At 44.9% G+C, this 21,902-nt stretch overlaps 1 protein-coding gene across 1 annotated transcript in view; it reads right to left on the bottom strand.

Annotated features, from left to right (window-relative positions):
* LOC143173445 (protein ELYS-like) overlaps positions 1-13,133 on the bottom strand; it is a 53,903-nt gene extending 40,770 nt beyond the window's left edge. Inside the window, exons 1-7 of the mRNA XM_076363707.1 lie at positions 12,996-13,133; positions 11,489-11,742; positions 9,167-9,347; positions 8,207-8,414; positions 6,845-6,961; positions 5,771-5,855; positions 2,248-2,398 (exon numbers count right to left, since the gene is read on the bottom strand). Of these exons, the coding sequence (XP_076219822.1) occupies positions 2,248-2,398; positions 5,771-5,855; positions 6,845-6,961; positions 8,207-8,414; positions 9,167-9,347; positions 11,489-11,742; positions 12,996-13,116 (1,117 nt within the window). The 5' untranslated portion in view covers positions 13,117-13,133. The remainder of the gene's footprint in view (positions 1-2,247; positions 2,399-5,770; positions 5,856-6,844; positions 6,962-8,206; positions 8,415-9,166; positions 9,348-11,488; positions 11,743-12,995) is intronic.
* Positions 13,134-21,902: the final 8,769 nt, after the last annotated feature.

The following is a 21,902-nucleotide window of genomic DNA, read 5'->3' as shown; positions in this document are numbered from 1 at the left end:
TATACCATTTGCCCTAACAGAGTAAGGAAGAAGGAGACAGCTTGTTTGGCAAAATGTTTCTCTGTTCTCTGTTGAATTCATCATTACCGTTTAGGGATCCTCACACACTTTACTATGTTTCATTGTGAGCTCCTGTGCCATTTCACTTTTGTTAGCCGCTGAATCTGCCTTTGAAGATATCCATGATTTTCACAATTCAGAAGACAGCTTCATTGCCAGCCTCAACCCACATCCAACAGAAGCTCACGTATGCCTAGAACTTAACTTGAACAGAACCTGAAGAAAAGCTAATTAGAAACCATGCGAAAAATCACAGGTATTTCTCCATGCCTCATACTTGGTAAAAAGGAGACAGAAAGGCATTTTTGTTGTTGTTGTTGTTGTTTTGGGTTTGGGTTTTTTTTTCTTTGGGGGTGGGGGGTGTTGCTTGTTTGTTTTTAACAAGTTTTTAGAAGGCACTCTCCTCAGAAACATGACACAAGTGGAGAAAATCCAAAGGCGTTTTTGTTAGATTTTGACACACGGTTGATAGAGGATGGCATCACAGAAGAGGTGGAAGTTGCCACTTCAGGACTAAATCAAAGACAATAAACAGAAATAGCCTAGAATGATCATGCAAGTGTCTTCCTTCCAACATCAGACATACGTTAAGGCCAGAGAGGGAAGGTGAATAACGCAGTCAAAACAAAAGGCTATGAAAGTTCTCGCTGCAGCAGGCTCAAAGATATGGTCAGAGCATAACTGAATTTGTAAACCCAGAGATGTATGTTGACTTATTGCAAGGTAAGGAAAGACGTCGTAAGAGTTTTAACTGTGTATATGGACAAGGAAAGCTGCTGCTTTAAGAACTCGTGTACTCCTAATAGGTGCAGGAACCTATTAGGTTTAGAGAGGACAAACTGGACAGGCAGATCATAGAACTATACAACGATTCAGGTTGGAAAAGACCCTTAAGATCATCAAGCCCAACCGTAAACCTAACGCTGCCAAGTCCACCACTAAACCATGTCCCTAAGTGCCACGTCTCCACGTCTTTTAAATACCTCCAGGGGTGGTGACTCCACCACTTCCCTGGGCAGCCTGTTCCAATGTTTAACCACTCTTTCAGTAAAGAATTTTTTCCTCATGTCCAATCTAAACCTCCCCTGGCGCAACTTCAGGCCATTTCCTCTCGTCCTATCGCTTGTTACCTGGGAGAAGGGACTGACACCCACCTCGCCACAACCTCCTTTCGGGTAGTTGTAGAGAGCGACAAGGTCTCCCCTCAGCCTCCTTTTCTCCAGGCTAAACAACCCCAGGTCCCTCAGCCGCTCCTCATAAGACTTGTTCTCCAGACCCTTCACCAGCTTCATTGCTCTTCTCTGGACACGCTCCAGCACCTCGACGTCCTCCTTGTAGTGAGGGGCCCAAAACTGAACACAGTATTCGAGGTGCGGCCTCACCAGTGCCGAGTACAGGGGCACGATCACTTCCCCACTCCTGCTGGCCCCACTGTTTCTGATACAAGCATACTGATGCCATTGGCCTTCTTGGCCACCCGGGCACACTGCCGGCTCACATTCAGCCGGCTGTTGACCAACACCCCCAGGTCCTTTTCCACCAGGCAGCTTTCCAGCCACTCTTCCCCAAGCCTCTAGCGTTGCATGGGGTTCTTGTGACCCAAGTGCAGGACCCGGCACTTCGCCTTGCTGACCCTCATGCAGTTGGCCTCGGCCCATCGATCCAGCCTCTCCAGATCCCTCTGCAGAGCCTTCCTACCCTCGAGCAGATCAACACTCCCGCCCAACTTGGTGTCGTCTGCAAACTTACTGAGGGTGCACTCGATCCCCTCATCCAGATCACCGATAATTATTTCAAACAGAAACTGACCGGCCACCAACTGGATGCAGATGCAGACATAGGTTTGCACAGGAAAAAAAACATTCAGGTAACATTCCTAAGCAATGGAGAGGATGATCTTATTGCTCAAAGAAGACAGCTGGAGGAATAAAACGACTGACAAGCATTACACAGATGACCCCACCATACGTCGCTGTAGCGTGTCAGCAAGCATAAAATAAAACCTATTTTGTCCTTTAAAGCAGCCCCACGTAACTTAAGCACCCAATTTGCCTTTTTCAAGAAGCCCAACAAGCTAGTCTATACAGATATTTAAGACTTTCACACTGCGGGTACAGAACAGCGTTCATTGCTTGGATTCTAAAACCGTTTCTTTTAGAATAGCCAAACACGGACATCAGAACAAACCTTCATTAACGCTATCCTCTCTGTCAACGTGGTTGCGAAATTTTTCTACAGTCTGGCAGCTGAGTAATTTGGCATTGCTGGTCTGCCCTCTCAAGGGAAAGACTCCACCCGTGAGATCTAAACTGTACCTTTCATCACAGTATTCCAAACCCTGCAGAAAAAATAAAAGGAGAGAGAAAAGGTCATTTGGGGCTAAAAACATACGTTATACCGAAACATGAAAGAACGTATACCTCTAGTAGAATATGCACAGTACAGCGTGTATTTCCCATGAGCTTATTTCTGATGGCCAATAGAAACGACATCTGACGTGCAAGAGAACTAAGTGTCAAATCGTAACGGGCAAGTTTGGCTGTAAAGGCTTTGCACATTTTCAAAATCTAGCATTTCCCTAACGTTATTCAGTTCTAAACATGTTTTGCAGAATTCCTTGCAACATCAAGGTTCCTTTACAAACCTAAACATATGTCTACAAAGAGATATCTGAAATAGCGTAACACATAAGCACGCAAAGCTCTTTGCTCCGTGTCTTGATTACAGAACTGATGAAGTTAGAGAAGTCATGGCATTACAGCAGCTAAAGCTCTGTCGAGAGGTATTATTATCCGTAGGCACACCACTAGAGCGAAAATGCATCTCTCTGTAGTAGCTATGAGAACTTCTTCCTGGTTAACGATCTTCTTTCAAACCGCGTAAGCTCTTACCAGCTCCTCCTCTAATCTTGCCAGAGACTAATGGGTGAAATATCCCTCAGCTCCTCCACCAAGCACAGCCAACAGCAAAAGCAGAACACAGAGGGGACGTGGGATGCACATGGGCAACGCGTTTAGGATCACAAATTACTACTGAGTCAGCAAACTACTTTGAGATATATAGAAACTCCAGCAGGGTTGTGTTGAACCTCCGATACCACCATTTTCTAAGTAAGCATTAACTGAAATACTGTCTTTCCAAATACAGCATACATTCAAACTGTCTACAATGCAACACATGAATTGTGTGTGTTGTGGACAAATAGCAGCTCTACAATTAAAAAAACCCAACAAGCAAACCACCAAACAAAATCAAAAACCAACAAAAAAACACCACCAAACAAAAACCAACCAAAAATCCATCGTACCGCATTCGACCCAAGTTTCCCAAACTTTCAGAGCTCTAAAATGAACTGGCACGACACAACGCATTCTCATATGATTTGATGTGATACCTCCAATTCACCTAATCTGAGAAGAGACAAGCTTTCTCTCAACCGTTCTAGGAAATGCTACCTATAAATATCGAGACTGGCTTTAAAAAAAAAAAAAAAAAAATTCTGACATGACTAAAAAGAAAAATGCTAAATTTTGCTCTGAAGCATGCACAGTTCATTCTATTTTATCAAGTACCTTTGGACATAACAGACACGTGCAGAGTAGATAAGAAAAATCTAAACCGCCTCTTTGAAAAACTAGCATGAAGCCCAAGCAAAGAACCTCATTTTTATTGTAGAAGGAATAATCACTAAAGCCAATTTTAATAAAAGTTGTCCTGAACAAGTCCACCATTCGAAAGACCGCTTCATCAGATGAAGTACTAAAACTCCATAAACCTGTTAGAGGTGAATTTTCACTGCTAGAAATTTCAACTTTTATTCACATAGAAATGTTGGGGGGGAGCCAGTCCCCCCAAGAGCTGGGGCGGAGGGGAAGGGGGAAATAATATCAAACAAGTCCTGCCTAAGACAGCTTCTAAAGCAAACCAGTATAGTTTACATTTTCCACGCTGGGGCAAGCAAATCTCAGTTAAGGAACCCCACTGTATGGAAGATGTTCAGTAACGATTTTATTGACCAGTAAAATACGAAGACACTTCGCAAATGAGGTGCACCGGTCAGACTCTGATACGAAAGTAGGGGCTGTACACTCTGTCCATCCGCAAGCATTGTGTAGGACAAAGGTAAAGATGTGCTCCGTGACCATGACTGGATGCACGAGATTTAGCAGCTGCCGAGGTGGTATAAAAAAGATCTTTGAAAGCACAACTTAAACACACCCTTAGGTTGATTTCTTGAGCACAGACTTAAACCAGCCTTGAAGGCAATGGAGACAGAAGTTTGAGGCTCATTTACAAAAAGACAGTGCCACATGTTCCAAAAGTCCTATTTGTGAGCTTTTACCACGACACAAAGTCAAAGATGCGCTGTTTCATAGCCTCAAGTCTGATTCCTGGAAAGTAAAGCACTGCTGTAGTAGAAAAGTCTTTCAAGCTCCCATGAACTCTATTCAATGAACGAGGGTCAACAGTAGTCCTCCTTGTTTACTCAGACTTGGCCTGGCAATTGGGAACACCTCTTAAATTTTCTGCCACGGAAGACAGACAAGAAACTTGACTCAGCCAGTCATGCAGGCAGACAGCCACGTAGTACTGAGCAATCTGTGACTACAAGCAAGTATTCTGAGACCAAAAGTGTCCGCTGTGGAGCACAGATCCTGTCCTAATGCATCTTTTGGGGGTTTGGGGGGGCTGGGAGTTAGTTTTGGGGGTTTTTGGCAGTAGGTGTTATCAGGTCTTGGCATGAAGCTACATGTGTAAGTGGCTCATCCGGAAGCGAGCTGAAGAGCCCGTCTTTTTGCCCCAGAGGGTCCAGCTGTTTAGTTCTCTCTTCAACTACCTCGTAAGATTGGTTCCTGTTTCAGTCTTCCACAACACTCATCACAGGGAAGCAGAAACAGCAGGGGAGTGAAATATCTCAAATCCAGAGACTGGTGCCTGACACCTCTTATAAGCCTGTGAATGCATTACTGGTTGCATAGTCTGTAGAGGGTTAAAAGCCTCACATTAACTACACCACAGCTTTCTCAGGTCACAAACACAACAACAACAACAGTATTTAATCACTTTGTGTGCTTTTTTAAAAGAGTGGCAACGGGAATTTCTAGGAGACGCATGTTTAGAAGCTGCTTTTAAACATTTCAGCCTTCTGAGGTGGAAGCTGACACTCGTCACGTCTTACTCAGGAAAATAAGATGACCAAGAATTGCTGCATAGTAAAAGGTCCCCCATTTTAACATTAAAGTGTTGAGACAGAACAAAGCAGCCACGAGAGAAACGGCTATAGACCAATGGGGTTTTTTCCAAAGAAGCACACAGTACAAGGTACGGTCTTTGCCACTGCTAAGGCTGTAGCTACAAGTAACTTTAAAAGAGGATAGCCCCGTCTTCTCTTCCTACGTGCCATTAATTTGGTGTTTAAATGAAGAATAATTTTATTTGTAAAAGCTGCTTCCTCTTCAGGAATTGAATTCAGTTGGGCTCTTTGCAGGTGAATCCAGTTGGAACACTCAACACTGCAGTATGAAATTGTACGACTTGTTTTCAAAACCTATGGACAAAGGCCATGCCCAAGAAGACTCAGCAAGAGATTACTTCCTTTTCATTCATCTGTGAATTTTGATGGTAAATATTACCCCTGCCAGCTTAACTGATACTCACTTCGAGAAAATTTAGTACTAGTTTCATCCTTCCACACACATGCACGTCTTACCTCGTACATGACTTGTCCTGATGCCAAGCGTTTTCTGTCACCAAATGCTAACTGCAACAGATGTAAACTCACAACATCACCTTCACTGAAAAAGGTATAAATTATGACATTTGATTACAAAGCTGCTTTATAGTCCTCATTACCATTTTATTAGATCGAGACTGAAGTTTTCCTAATAGCATGCTCTTGCTGAAAAGAAAAACAGCACTTCCCAAAACATGGCAGTCGGTCACATTTGGACGCTAAAACATAGAGGAGGAAATTTTGACACTAACAGCTTCAGGGGCAAATGCTAACCATACAGTTTGAAAGCTTTTAGATGTTGTATGGACTAAACCTTGTTGGAAAGAGCTCTGCACAGTGAAGAGTTCTCGATCAAAGCTGCTTTAAGGTCAAACCTAAAAAGATTGCCACGCTGTGAACAGCTGAGCTGATGAAATAGCTTGCTGATGCTGAAGGAGGGAGATCTTTCTCCCCTTCCCTTACCACCAAAGTCCCAGTCCCTCTCTTGCATACGCTGCACCCTTCCACACGCTCATGTGATTCATCAGCCCAGCAGGAAACCATTGACTTTTCTGCTGAACAGCGATCGTGCTCTGCCACGTGAGCTGAACTGGCTCATGAAGGCTCCAAAGACTGCTAAAGTTGGCACAAGGTAATCGGCAATACCCTCACCTCCCTCCTTTAGGGGCAGGTTGGCAGGCTGTCACATTGGCACGTCTAGTATGTCTAGATCTGCAGCCTCAACTACTTTTAATGGTATTTTAATACCATGGTACGAACAGCAAACAAATCGTGAAGCAGTCATCAAGAAACAAGAAGTCATTTAAGAAGGCAAGCACAAAACTACAGCCACTGTTGCTTTGCCTTCTGTCAGAAGGTAGGAACTAGGAGGTCCCTCTTCACGTCTGTTAAATCCTGTAAAAAACGGCATCGTAGGCTTAACACCTTCCGTACCCGAGAGAATCTCCTGCACAGCTAAATAAACAAAACAAATACACATGTATTAACTGTATGGGAACAAGTATATATAAAAAAGAAGAATTCAGTGGCTTATACAAAGTTTTTATTCACCTTTCTTGCGTAGACTGGACAGCCCACAAGTAGCAACAATTGCGAGGATCATTCTCAGGCTCTTGAAAAGTAACAGCATAGACAGGAACCCGTCCTCCTTCAAGCTGAGAGTGGTGCCTACGGGTTTAAAAAAGAAAAAGAAAAAAGGTGAGCCTACTGGCCCTAACTGTTTGTAGACGGGTAGAAGCATCTTCTGAGAAAAGAGCACCTTACATGCTTATCCTCAAAGTACAGAAGGTCATACTTGCATCTCAAACAAGTGAGTCAAGGAAGCGACTACTTCTTACGCAACAGTCAAGAGGTGAGGAAATTACTGACCGTCAAATGCAATAACCTGGGCTTATGCCCTCCTCTGCCGGAGGAGGAGGAGGAGAAACATAAACGATCACTTCAGCTGCCAGGCAAAAGATTGTCCAAACTGTTGTAGCCTACTCCAATATCGAACTTAAAATGCAGCATATCTTCTGTGCACAAAGTTAAACCAGCGCCAAACAGAAGTAGTTTCTCGTTGCTTTACTTGGACTATGTAAAGCATTTTTCTTCCAGACTTCTGAACCTTATTTGTACCTTCACAATCTATTCTTGCCACCTAATTACTGCTCCACTCTCTCTCTTTATGCATCCAATAGTTTCTGGAGAGTCACTGCAGATTTGCTCAAGTGAATCCCTATCTCAATTTGGTCAAATATTTCAAGTGAGATTGCTCTTTGGCAGATTTAAAATCGTCTCTTAGTTTTTCTGCTGCTTATAAATTCACATGTCCCTTGTGCTCATCTCCAAGTGTCCCAAGCAAACTTTCATTCACATGCATCGTTGCCTGAAACGTAGGAAAGAATATATTTTCCGGCACACATCAGCTATTGATTTTTCATGTCTCACTAGTTTCATCCTGGACACTTTAGAGAATATTGTCACCAAAATCACGTTATTGGCATACTTAAGCCTTCCAATGTATGCCCTAATTGCAGGAACTGGTCCTGAAAAATAGTTTTTAAAACCGGTTTCATCGAAATACGCACATTGCCTGCTTTCACTGAATACCACGGGTAGAACAAACGGTCTCATACAAATCAGCTCTGTCACATCCTCGCTGCTTGACACAACCCAAAGCAGCATGCTTTCCACAATTCCTCAATCCACAGGCACACTAAGGAAAACAGTCCTAGTCCACTGGGGAGAAGGCGGTCCACTTAATCCATGTGTGACTTAATAGTTGTTCCAGAAGAGGATTTCTAAACATTCCAAGATTATACTCAAAATTCCAGTCCCTGAAAAAGTTCTCTTGACATTAACATGCTTCCTTAGGCAAAAAATTGAGACGCCGGCACCTCCAGGCATGGCCAAGTGTAAAGGCCTACTTACTCCCTCTCCAAAGTTTTCATATCCCATAGTGACAGGTAGCCGTCCGAAAAACCCACAACGAGCTGATTGCTTCTGCTTATGTAGCACAGGGTTGATATCGCTGTTCCTGAAGGATTTTGTAATTGAAAACAGAGATGTCTCCCTTCTCTGGTCACCGTTTCTCTTCTTTGTGGAACTTCAGCAGGAATTCTGGTGACAACTTCTAGACCTACACACACAAAACCACGCAATAAATGAACGTGTTATGCCATTTAGGTTGCATTTTAAACGTGATAACACGCATAAATTTATGCAACACTTTTTTTCCTATCTCCATTCTGTATGTATTCAAAGAACATAAGAACTCTCCGACTGGACAGGTATTCTCACTCGTCTTTCAAAACCAGGTAAAAGTGTAACCTTCACAGGCAAATTCTTCTTGGACTCTGTAAGTCAGGACTTTGGGCCTCATGACGAAGCTCTCTGAAGTGGCATCAGCTCCTGAAGCCACTGTTGTAATGGCCAAAACAGCGTATGCAAGCTGAATACACAAATTAGAGATCTCATTCACCCGAATGCATGACTTTTGGTAAGTCGGATTTATTTCAAAAAACAAGACTAAAATTTGCCCCGAGCCAATTAACAGAAGCAGAAGAACATTCCCAAGAAATAGGGCACCTCTGACACAACTTCCTATCAGGCAGCTGCACGGACTCAGACGGTAAAATTCCCACACCTCACTGGCAAGAATCAGAGTGACACAGGGATCTTGGTGGCAGGGGGGCATTTCCAGCATTAGAAGGAGTATTAAGCCACTCCCATTTTTAGTCAGTTCAGGACTGTAAGGTGTCAAACCACCACCTGCAATCAGGGGTCATAAATGTCTGCACACTCGTATCTTCAAGGTGGGGGGCATATTGTTTATTTACAAGGCACAAGTTTTCTTACTTCTAAATTCAAGTTGAAAAACTGCAGGCTTACCCGATGCTTCTGTTTCATTCTGACTGCAAGCTAAATCATCCAAACAAAGGTCAACCAGAAGTAGGTGACCAACATCTGTAGCCACTGCTGCCACTCCAAAGAGCCATCGCAGACTCTGATGTAGGTGCTGAGTGCTCACACTGGGTCCTCCGTGATTAGTTATGGGTTCTATAGCAGTTACCTACAGGAAAACTACAAGTTACTGTTTAAGCTGCTTGACAAGCTAAACAGAAATCACTCAAGAGTGGAGCCAGAATTAGCACATCGGAAACAAGAAAGTACATACAGGATCATAAGACATAAAAACAAAGCATTGTTCCCAATTGTATCGAGGCGGGGGCGGGAGGGAAGCCCTGCACAAAAATCTGTTACTGCCTTCCATTTACTAGATTTCCTACAGTTATTTAACTGAACTAACTTCAACTTCAATGGTGCATTCTAGTATTACAGCTTACCAATTTCCATTTCCTACCTAGAAACAATTAGCTCTAAGAAACTTAGAAAACCAGTTATATGCCAGAAACTTTACCATATTTAAGGGACTTAAGTTTAAGAAAGACAAAACTACATCTAGTTCTCCCACTGCTCACAGCCCACCAGCACTGTGATGCAGTCTATGCCTTCTTTGCCAAACAGGTATTAGGATGCGTGGTGGCGGTAAGTCAGGCGGGACAGCGGCCAAGTCGCACGGTAGACACACCCCTTCCACGGGGACGAAACATTTTCAGAAAGTGTTGAAGGGACACGCTGCCCTAGTGAAATTTACACTCGTCCTCATTTAGAAGAAAAATAACCACCAGAGAAAGTAAAAAAGGTTTTAAATGCGCACCAGCACTTTTATGAATGTGAACAAAAATTTAAAAAGCCAGCCTAAAACAACCTGTGTCCTGTCTATGCTGATCTAACTAATCTAATAGGAAAAAGATAGGAAGCAAAATGAAAGCAACAGACCAAACGTGCTTGGAATCAAGAGCATTCAGGGCAGAAGAGCAGAAATTCAGGTAAGCTTTGGCTTTATTCCAATATTCATAACCTTTACCACACAACAGCCAACTTCCCCCCCACACCCCCAAGGCTTCTTCATATTTTCTCTTGAACCATCTTTTTGTGGCGTAGACAAACTCCCCAACACAAGTGATAGTTATAACCACGTTCTATTCCAAATCACTGCTGCAGACACAGATCCAATATGTGACGTGATCCTTCTTAACCTTTCCTTTTCCTATTCCCAGCTTACTTAGATTTAAGAAAGAAAACCTAACAAAGCTATGTCATTTTTCACAGCCACAATTTACTTACTGATTATAGGCTTATGTCAGCACACAGCTTGCCTCTCCGTCTGAAACGCCCAGATTTACCCAGATGATAGGCAAACTAACACAGAGGAGCACCAACCCGGCTCCTATCTTCAGAAATTACCACCGTACAAATGCTTACTACTGGTAACCGCACTGTAGCATTACAAACAAACAAAACTCCACCTGTATGCTAGCAAGTCAAACCAAATCACGTTAGGGAAAGCTGAGTAATAAGTAAGTATTTATTTGTTGCCGATGCTGAGAGGATAAAGATGGAGTGAATCTTGATGTTCTATTAACTTACGCTGGTTCTTGTTTACATGAAGATAATGAGACTAGGGGACATTACATCATTGGAGTTTACGGGTTATAGAAGACAGAAAAAATTAGTAACGTCACACCAGTGTATCCCACCTACACAAACACAGTCGTCAATAAGCAGAGATTCAAGGACTGCAGACTGAAAGTCGATCTTTCAACAGTCTGTCGGATAACTCTCTAAAGGCTCTTTTTTCCTACCCGAACTCAACAGAAAAATGTGTTCTGCTCTCAAGTCACCTGCTTGCTAGCCTGAGATTCATGGGAATGTGTCTAAGTCACGCACAGCTCAGCTACGGAGGTTTGAGATATTTTAAAGAAAGACGGTATTTCTGACAGAAATTAACCGTTTAGGAAAAGTATGTTACAGGCTCTTTAAAGAGTGGGGTCTTCCTCTTTTCACTCTGGCCCAAAAAAGGTATCTTTCAATGCCTTTTTGTGGAAGTGGAGAATTAGGTAACTACGTGCTCTACCACAAAACCAGAAAACTTCTTTTACGATCAGTAAGCTCAAAAGACAATGGTGCCGTTAAGGCCGAGATTTTACATCAAGGCTCTCTTGACTGGATCCTCTGAAGTGGCAGTATGTTAGTGCAACATAGAAAAAATACCTCCTACAAAGAGACGCTCCAAAGCTTTTCCCGAAACAGGATTATGCAGCGCCTAACAACATAAAGGCTTCGTTTCTCCAATTAAAAAGGACGTACCCTTCCTGGAAGAACAACTGCTTTAGCCACTCTTGATATTCCAAGGTCGTACAGACAGAGAACACTTCCCTCTGCTTCTTCCAACCCAACCAGCAGTCCAGTTCTCTTCTGCCAGGAAAACTCCTTTACCACACGAACAGTGGGAGGCTGTTCATTTACTCCACTGAAACGATATGCAGAGCGCCGCTCTCCTGTCACAGAGTTCACTACCTCGAGTTGAGGACCACGCGCCAGCCATGCTAGGCCATTTCTCCCTGTAAGAGAAAAGAAAGCTGACTAAAGCAAATTTCCAACAGAAGATGGAAACAACTGAAAAAATCACAGTCACCGCCCCTTCCCTTCAATAAAAGTACCTAACAGAGGAAGACCGACTTACCTAATTCTGGTCCATTATTTAAAATCACCCATTGAAATCCTCAAGCAATACATCTTAAAATTAACAACCTTATTACTTTGCATCTCTACTTGTCATTCCTGCACTGAAGAACTGTGGTGGTTTGGGATAAAGATTACAATACCTTGATCTCTACTCTTATACCGTTATACTCTTATACTCTTATACCGTTTTCGGCTTGTTTTTGCTGGAAATCCTCTCAATCCCTACGGGAATACAAGCATATTTCAAAGCATACTTCAGATATAACCAATCTAAGCCAATTCATTTCTAGTGTATTAATTTTACTTGACACATGCCGACTTTGGGCAGGGATTTGGACTTCAACAGGAAATTATCTTAAAATGGGCACCGTGTTAGTAAATTTAAACTCTTACACGTGCTGATTACAGAAAGAAATTAACACATTTTGTTCCACTGACCTACTTCAAACTCAAAGGAAGTATTAACTCGATCACTGCCCTTACAGTCAGGCAGAGAGACTCTACCTGGTCTCAACAGAAGCCTAGACATCCCGGTAGGCACCCAGCTCTACTTTCAGGTCACCCAGAAAGTCAACTCCCTAACCTGCTTAGCCACCTTCAGCAACTCTCACTGGGTACTCATCTGCATCCTGTCAAATACTTTGGAAATATGGCTGCAGCGCTTAACAGTGCTATCCTCTTCCTTCTGTTTTTAGTCAGACTCAAAAGGAAAAACCAGGGGGGGTTGCCTCTGTAACACTGTAGAAGAACTATTCCTGCGTGCGATGGCATGACGGTCACAGAGCTTGAGCTGGTGCAAATAAATAGGGCCCAAAGCAACGCTTTTACCTTTTTGAAAACTGCCTTTTGTTTCTTTAGAAATTGAGGAGGGCTCACTGACTCAGCATGTTTAAGTAAACTATTTTCATAGCACAAGATTGGTGCGGGTGGTTGTAATGTCAAAGTTTAACTCTACTAACGTTTTAATTTTAGCATTTTTAATAGTTAAAACATCCTTTTTGTTCTCTCGATACCTGATGCATCTTAACAGCACCACCCGGACACAGCTGATACTATGACCCTATGCTTCAGGTAACCTCCGGGCAATAACAACTTCATACCAAGACCGAAGTTAAAGGAAAATGCTCACCTCCAGAAAACTTCCCGCGCAGCACAGAGTCGAGGCTTATCTCATCTTCCCCAAGTGCCTGAATAGTCCCCTCTGGAAACCGCAGCAGACTGCTCGTTACCTGAGCCGTTAGGTCTCGCATTCTTCACTGTAAATAAGGAAACAAATGCAAAAATAGACTCCTGCCAGCCACAACTATTTCTGAGATTGACAGACGTTCCATCAGTCTGCAGTGAATAATCTCCTATCCATCTCCTGTAGCTCTTTTCCTTAAAAAAGTGGCACTCAGGACGGTTTTTGATCTCACAGCAGAGCAAAAGGAGAATCCTTGGCTTTTCTGATGCCTATGAGATCACCAACAAGAAGTGATGCAGAGGTATCGACAAGACAAATAACAGGGGAAAAAAAAACCAATAGACTGGGTTCAAGTCGACTCACATAGGTTAGTAAGAGGCGATCTGAGAAAAACCGTATTTTAAAAAGCTTCTCGGCAACAGGTATAAGTCTCCATTTGTGCTTTCCCTTGATTTTATACTTCATTATTTATTGTCAATTGTCTTCTAGCAGATTTCACGCATCATTTACGTCTTGTCCGCTTTTTGCGTGTTTATTTTTCACATTAAGGAATACCGAGTTCTTAACTACCTGCATTCTCAAATTCTTCCAGAAAATGTACTCTTGAGATGTTCACGTTACAAGCGATACAGACTTTCACAGCTCATCAAGCAGAGAGTAGTTTTCCATACACTTATGACGTAAACACCACACAAGCACTTTAAAACACTGATTTTCTTCTATACTTAAACCCTCCTATTCCTTACTCCAGTCCTTTCCTTCCTATTGCCTGTCCTTATCACATCTCTGCAGTCTTCTGCAAAAATTTCTAGGCCTTTCAGCCAGTTTCCACACTTCTGTAGGTGCTCCACAAAGAGGTCACCTTTCAGCATGTCAAGAGAGATGCTTTTTGTGGAAAAACTTAAAAGCTGAAGTGATTTGCAAGACTAAAGAGGTGGCTAAATAAGAGATATTCCATACGCATGGAAATACAAACCACTTTAAGTAGCAGTGTTTTGCAAGTTCTGTGGGTTATTGAAAAAGCCTCTGGAAGACAAGACAGATTTAATTATCTTGTTCAAACAGCACCGCTTTCGTCATGAAGCCTCAAAAGGAAGAGAGTAGACGTAGTTCGCTGTTCCTGGGTGTTAGGCATGCTGACCAACTCAGGCATCAAACAGAACCCTTACCCTGTGCTACAAACCAGTACAGCCAGCCACTTCAATGTGCACACAAAGCCTACTGCATTAACTGTACCATACATGTTCTCCTGCAAAGAAAGTTTTATGATTGTTTCTTCCAGCGTGCACTAATTGGAATTGGCATTGGGATCTGCTGTACTTCAAGTCACAAGCACTCCATTTGAGACTCTGTTCAGTAACTTCTGCCAGCACGGAAACAACGAGCGCGTGAAACGCAGGAAGAGTAAGTCAGGGTCCGCGCTAAGCACAAGTCAACATTTGGAAAAAACTGTTGCCGATGGCAAAGCCAGTATTGCAGGACGCGGCTGCAGCCGGCCAGCCTGACCACTGCCAGCAGCCACAGCTGGCACAGGTCAAGTTCCAAGCGGGACAACTTCTTTGCAGTAGTTTTGCTGGGTTTGCTTTTTGGTACTTGTCATCATTTCAAAGCGACAGCGGGACGAACTTTTGCACTGCCTCTAGGGGCTCCAGAGAGTAAAAAGCCCCACAATTTGACCAGCATGCTGGCTTAGCTTAGTTGGAATGCTTTAATGAATATGTTTTACGAGTAACCCTTAGTACCAAATACTAATACAGATCTATCGGGTTGGTGAAGAGCGTCTTTTAAATGTTTCCGCTTGTGCCCATTGCCTCTGGTCCTGTCACTGGGCACCCCTGGAAAGTACTTGGCTCCGTCTTCTTTACCCCCTCCCTTCGGGTATTTAGATGCATTGATGAGATCCGCCCTGAGCCTCCTCTTCTCCAGGCTGAATAGTCCCAGCTCTCCCAGCCTTTCATCACAGGAGAGATGCTCCAGTCCCCTCTAACCATCTTTGTAGCCCTTCGCTGGGCCCTCTCCAGGACCTCCATCTCTCTCTTGTGAGACTGGGGAGCCCAGGCCTGGACACAGCACTTCAGGTGTGGCCTCACCAGTGCTGACGGGAGGAAGGGTCACCTCCCTCCACCTGCTGGCAACGCTCCTCCTCAGGCAGCCCGGGATACCGTCAGCCGCCTTTGCCGCAAGGGCACGTTGCTGCCTCACGGTCAACTTGGTGTCCACCAGGACGCCCAGGGGCTTTTCTGCCAAGCTGCTTTCCAGCTGGGCAGCCCCCGGCATATACTGGTGCATGGGCTTGTTCTTCCCCAGGTGCAGGACTTTGCACTTCCCCTTGTTGAACTGCACGAGGCTCCCGTCAGCCCGTTTCTCCAGCCTGCCGAAGCCCCTCTGGATGGCAGCACGACCCACTGGTGTACCGCCACTCTTCCCGGTTTCCTATCATCAGCCAGCTTGCTGCGGGTACACTCTGCCCCATCATCCAGATCGTCAATGAAAACACTGAACAATTAACGCCCCCTCCCCGCCCCCGCCAAAGTAGCCTACTTTCAAATATTCGGTTCGTCAGTCCGGCTTTAAGGGAGAACACTGACTATGACAACGTACATGAAGGAATTTTAGGCAACAGCACAAAATTCCACAAAGAGCACCTATGATTGCAGTGAATTAAAAACAAATGAACCTTTTTTGTAAATAAGCACGGAGATGTCTGAAAAACAAGTCTGTGTGGTAAGTACTTCATGAGTGCTACTGTAATATATTACAGTAGAAGCAAGAGAGTTTTAAGAAAAAGAGTGAACAAGTATCTTCCCGTAGGGCAGGTCATAGCATTCCCGGAAACTTCTCATCCGCATGCTCCCCAGGAGTCACCCCGAGTCACCCTGCCTTTGCCACTGCCTACCTCAACAGGCCAGGAGCACAGAACTTTGTGTGGCCAAATTGGAAATCAAACTCTACTGGGGAGATTTGAGTTTAAAACCAAACCACTCACCACCCCAAACTCCCCACCAAAGCAGAAAGAATTCTTCTCTGGCGGATTCTGGTTTACTCCTGAACACAGCTCGCACCTTGACACAGCGTAGTCCCGTCTACAGTGCACGTCGAATGTGCTTATCAGTCCAATACCACCGCTAAGAACCATCAAATAAGTAACACTCCAACACCTGGACCATTCACGTCACTTTACATTTAATCATGCTGCAGTTATTAACTGCGTATAAAAGCGTGTGAAAGTATAAAAGCTGGAGCATCAGGCACGCCCAGGCTTCCGAAGCTAGTAAGCCAACGGGCGTTTTAAACATTTTTTCTCTGGACACCTGGCTTGGCAATAGGGAGCCGGGAAGGTAAAATCCATGACAAATTATGAACAATAGAGATATACATATAGCAATCTGGTTCTTAGGATGTCTGACTTGCATCATTCTGCTAAGTTAAACCAAGGATGAGTGGGAAATCAAAACAGTGGGAAAATAGTTAGATGGCGATAGGTTAAAGGCATGAAGCCTCTCCTTTAAGAGATCTATCCAACACTAACGGCTTTTCTGCTCTCTTTGAAAACAATGACTGCAACCACATTCCTATTCCTGTCTCTTAGACATCAGATTAGTCTAAAGCGCCACAGGCTTACTCCATGTTGAGGGGTAAACCAGAATCCAACCTCCCAGCTGTATCCTATACCAAAGTGGTCTGTGTACAACTTGCCAAAATGACCATTCTTCTTTACCCTAGGTGCTTATGACTTCCAAACATCGTGAACCATTTCCAAAGAAAGGAACATGCCACCACTCGTAGACTGATGATTGACTTTTGGATTAAAAAGCTCCAGGGAAAAAAAAAAATTGAGAAATTACACATTCAAGCAGAATCACGTACAGCCATGACGGTAGTACACGAAAATCAGTTTCAAAGGCCAACAGTGTCATAGGCTCACTGAAGGAAAAGCTAGAAATGTGGTCAGTCGCAGCTGAAGGTATGATTTCACAAAACACGTTGACTTCCCTGCCACCAAAAGAGAGGCCTTGCTGCCGCCTCCCATCTCTCCCTCTGCTCCTTTGTTCTACTACTGTATTCCTGTGGCTTACCTTGCACCGACTTGAACGCTTTTTAGAGCACTTCATGAGCCAAGTTAGCTCCCTAAGCAGGCAGGAAACTAACCCGGAAAAGTAGATCGTTTTCCACCAGCTTAGAGAGTTAAACTGGCTCGCAGAGAGAACTAGCAAGCATAAAAGTTGGCACAAGGAAGGAGGCAGGACAATGCCTTGGGAAGAAGGAGAGGGAATTCGTCCGTCTCCGTTTTGTGGCAGTAAGCCGTTATGCTAGCTCATACACCTGTGAAACTACACACTCGCTTTGCAAGGAGAGCTAAAGCCCCTTTGCTTTTAGAAAGGACGCTGCCCAAGACACGGTCAGTCAACTTTGAACGCCCTCTTGCACGTAGAGACTCACTAAGCTGCAGCTGACAGGCGTCATTCTTTCATTCAGCCAGATGTGGAAGCTAAAGTGATTTCAGGGAAGTGTTACTTGGTGATCAGAGGACAGACAACATTGCGTGACACTCTTCAGATCACACTTTCTAAGGAAACAGGACAAAGAGCGGGAAGAAGCCAAAGAAGAAGCAGCAGAAATGGAAGAAAAGCTAAGTTCTTTTGAGGAAAACGGCATCCCCTTTGTTGAATAACAGGTGAAGATGACAGTTACAGGGTGTTTTGAATTATTATAAATGACTGGTTCAATGACATCTTCCCCAGAAACACAGGAAGCAACTCACAAGCACTGGAGGAGCAGTAGGTGGAAAAGACACTTTCTGCACCTTAGTAGTCAGGTTCAGTGAATTAGCACTTTGCCATAGTTTACTCCTGCAGAAGGAGGATGTAGCGAGCGAGTTAGCAGGTGATTGCGTGAGTACCCCTGGGTCCTTCCTTTCTTTCCCGCTTCGGCAGAAAACCTCCCCCCGATGCTTTAGGCAAAAACCCTACATTTAATCCAAAACCTAAGCTGGAGTCTAAAAAGCCACTGGCACAACAGAGACGGTCTGTCTCAGAATTCTACAACCAGGCTTTTCTCACTCAAGTGCAGCCTACAGATTGTCTTGCAGAGTTTGCGCGGGTGCTCCACAAGCTCTCCGAGAAGCACGAACCTACAGCAGAAGGTGAGAAGAAGAAAGAATTTCAGCTCTCTATCCCAACAGCCCCCAACAGCTGAGATCCTGTATCTGATGCAGACCATAGATTTGATTTCCCTTTCAATGGAAACACAAACAGACCCAACACAGATCAGAACTTGACGCTAGAGCCAGTTTCCCCAGCTACCTCCTACGGCCATTCTCTAACACGACTATACTTTCAGTCAAGACTTGCGGTCCCGGTCTAACGTGGTGGCTAAGCTAGCAAAAGTTCCTACAGTCAGTTCTGAAATTATGCTCTTTTTTACATTGCTTGGCGTACCTGGACAGGCAGACGTAGGTGCTAAGTGTCCCAGTACAGAACGCACACGCAGCCTCCCTAATAGAGGGAGACGGGAGTTAGCAAGACATTTCCAGCATACCACACCGGTCTGCCATCACACCGCTTGCCACTGCCAGCACAAATTCCAGAATCACGGAATCACAATGAAGAGAAAGGCCTTCCAGAATCACTGGAGGTCATCTGGTCCAACCCCCCTGCTCAAGCAGGGTCACCTCGAGCAGGCTGCCCAGGACCATGTCCCGACGGCTTTTGGGTATCTAATTCTGAAACATGCTTTTACAAACAGCAGCCTGACAAGCTGAACTGCAAAAGCGCTTGCAACACAGGCGACAGGCCCAGGTTTTTGGCGACTCTCTCCTACCAATTTAAGCATTCTCTCCACCACACAAGTAAAACAATACCACACCAGCAAAGGCTTCTCACCATTGTTTCTCTAAAGCTATATCCGACAGCTCGCTAGGTAGAAGACACAAAATTAATAGAAGCCTGATTAAGCTCATCTCACTGTCTTAAAAAAGCAAACCCTAGGCAAATCAACGCAGGAGAACGAGTTGATGCGGTAAGTGAATGAGGAGCTGTCCTCAGCAGAACAGGATACAGTACTGTGTGCCCAAGCGCATGTGACAGCTGCCAGCCAAGGCTGATACGATCGTCCAGACCGATGCGCCTAAGGCGGCACTTGAACTACCACCTTTAGCCATACACCCCAAACGGGGTTCAGCATTCCCGACAGAATTAAGTCCCTAAATATCCCAGCATTTTACCAAACGTGATCAGGAAGCAATTATTAGACCCGGAAGACCGACACCACGCTGCTTTCTCTTGGCAGAAGCTCCAGACCTGGAGTCACGGATCATTAAGGAAGAAATCAAGCACTTTTGGTTAAGTCAGCAACTTTGCTGCGTGATGCATGCTTCATGCAGACATCAAGAGACCCCCACAAAACGCGCTGGATTCCTCTAAAGCTGTGCTCTCCCCGTTAAGCCCAGCCCTCTTCCCGCGGTCGCCGCTCTACGCAGGTAGCGAATTTCCCGCCTCCTCCGTCTGGCAGTTACCCGTGTTGAAGCAAGGAAATGGTTTGCGAAGAGCAGCTGGGAGGGGAGCAGCGTATGGCCTTTCAGTGAAGGTGTGCCTTGAATGGTTTACTAATCAAGTCGCCATCAGACCCCTCCTTTCCCAGAGCAGCCCGTCATGCGCTCCTTGGCTCTTACACGCCACAGCCTCCTCCTGAAATGCTTCTGTCTGGCTAAGTAAGTCCTGTTTAACATTGGTTACTTCCAGCAACGTGCCCAAAATTAAAAGCAGGTTTGTTTGGTTTTGGGGTTTTTTTTTTAAAAAGAAGAAAGAACACGCCTGCCCCAAGATCTGGGGTGTTTATCTCATGGCTGGTTTTAGAGTGAAAATCTTTGGTTCTCCCTGTCAAGGACTTTGAAACGACACAAGTCTGAGCTGCTTTGACGTGGCTCGGTGCCTTCACTGGCATCTTTTATTTCTGTAAGAACTTCTTATAAAAACAAAGTGAAAACAAGAAACTCTAATGTAGTTAGAAGTAGACAGGATATTCTGTCATCTGAACCCATGAGAGCTTTGATATTCTATTGTGGACCCTTAACCAAGGGCTACGTTATTGCCAGTTTACCCAAGCTTAAAAGCCCCTGGCGGGTCTTGTCGGGGCATTGCTGGCAGAGAGGTGTGTGAGTAACGAGTCTTAAAGATGACAAGAAGGGGAAAACATCAGATGCAGAAGGCCAGAGGTTAAGGTGTCTGGCCGCGACGCCCGTTACTGGGAAACTCGCCTGAGCCGCGGCGCCGTACTGCTGCTCCCACTCCTTCCGGGCTTCCTCCAGCCGGGACTCCCACGTCGCCTGCGGACTCCGCATCAGCCAGCAAAAACCGCACCTCTTGTGAACAGAGAGACAGCTTTAACCAGGGTATCGACGTGTAAAAGAGCAAACGCCATGAGAGACGAGGACCAGCAGCGAGGGAGCCGCGCGCTGGGAGGTGGTCTGGCCTCTTGCAGAGCAAGCCCTTCCTAGCTGAACCTCCTAGGGACCGTGTGGCACGCGGGGACATAAACCCACCCTGCTGCCAAACAGCCGAGATGTTTGCTGCTGCTGCTGTCAGCATCCCGAACTGGAAATGAAAGCCGCGCTCTTCCTTGTCCTCTTCTAACCAGAAGGTGATCAATAAAATACTGTGGCCAGAGCGTGCACAGGAACCAACCCAGGTCAATCCTCTTTAAAGGGATTTGCAAATACTTGCCAACTGCAACCGCTTCCACCTCTTTCTTCAGCTCTGATGTTTGCCCGCTCTTGTCCTGTTAGAGCATTCCTTACTTTTAAAGTTGAAACATTTTTCACTCCTGCCTGCAATATCCTTGCTTACACTTGTTTGGGGCTTTTGCCTTGAGCAAACCATCAACACTTGACAAGGGAACTGACTTTGAGCAACTGGATGTGCCCATGCCAGTGCTGCAAACGAGTATAGGGACCATTTCTCAAAGGCAGAGGTTTGGGGTTTTTTTCTTTTTAAGTTTTTAAAAGCAATGTGTCTGGGGAGAAAAAAAAGCCTGTGGAAAAAATCCCAAGTCACAGACTAGTAAGTACTACTCCCATATCGACAGGCAGAAACACAGCAGTGCTGTTAGGCTGCCTTAATAAAGCAGAGCACGAGCTGGCCAGCGGGCGGTAAGGGGAGAGCATCCACCTTCGGGGAGTGCCCCCCCGGGACAAGGCTCCTGGAGGCCTTGGTTCTCACGTGCCTCCTCTCAGGGTCAGATGGAGTCCTAATCCAGACAGGGGTGGGGTGGCACAACAAGGCGTGTGCTCCTGCACGTGTGTCAGGGCTGAGCAGGAGCAATGCAGGTCTCCTCTCTCCCTCCCAAGTATTCTGAAATACTTGAAATGGGCATACCGGCGTTAATATTTTGTAAAACGCCTCTGATACGAGAGGCTGCATGAGAAATGGAAATGGAAATCTTACGTTCCCGTGCGTATCGCCGTACACAAACAGGGTAACTACAAGGTTTAACTCAGAGATTGTTCAAAATGGTCTCTGCCACCCACTTTGTCAGAAATTCACCTGCGGACCTACCTCAGCTGCATTCCCACCATACTTCTTCAACGTTACAGATTACCAAAAATGCCTCCTGACAACGTTTTGGGAAGTCAAAATCTACTTGCTCTTTGTAGCTATATTCATGCTGAAATACGTACGTGTTTCATCGGCTATTGGTCGCCCCGTGCTCCCGAGCCCAGCCAGTCTGGGCAACACTGTTATTTTCAGCCTTCAAGTTCGCTTATAAGCTGCTCACTGGGACTTGCGTTTGCCACTGCTTTGTTCCTGACCTTTTTTGTCCTTTTCAATATGAAAATACACAAAAGACAAAAAAGAA

Source organism: Aptenodytes patagonicus, unplaced genomic scaffold, assembly GCF_965638725.1.
Source record: "Aptenodytes patagonicus unplaced genomic scaffold, bAptPat1.pri.cur scaffold_81, whole genome shotgun sequence".
Taxonomy (NCBI): domain Eukaryota; kingdom Metazoa; phylum Chordata; class Aves; order Sphenisciformes; family Spheniscidae; genus Aptenodytes; species Aptenodytes patagonicus.
This window is presented reverse-complemented; position numbering and strand designations above follow the sequence as displayed.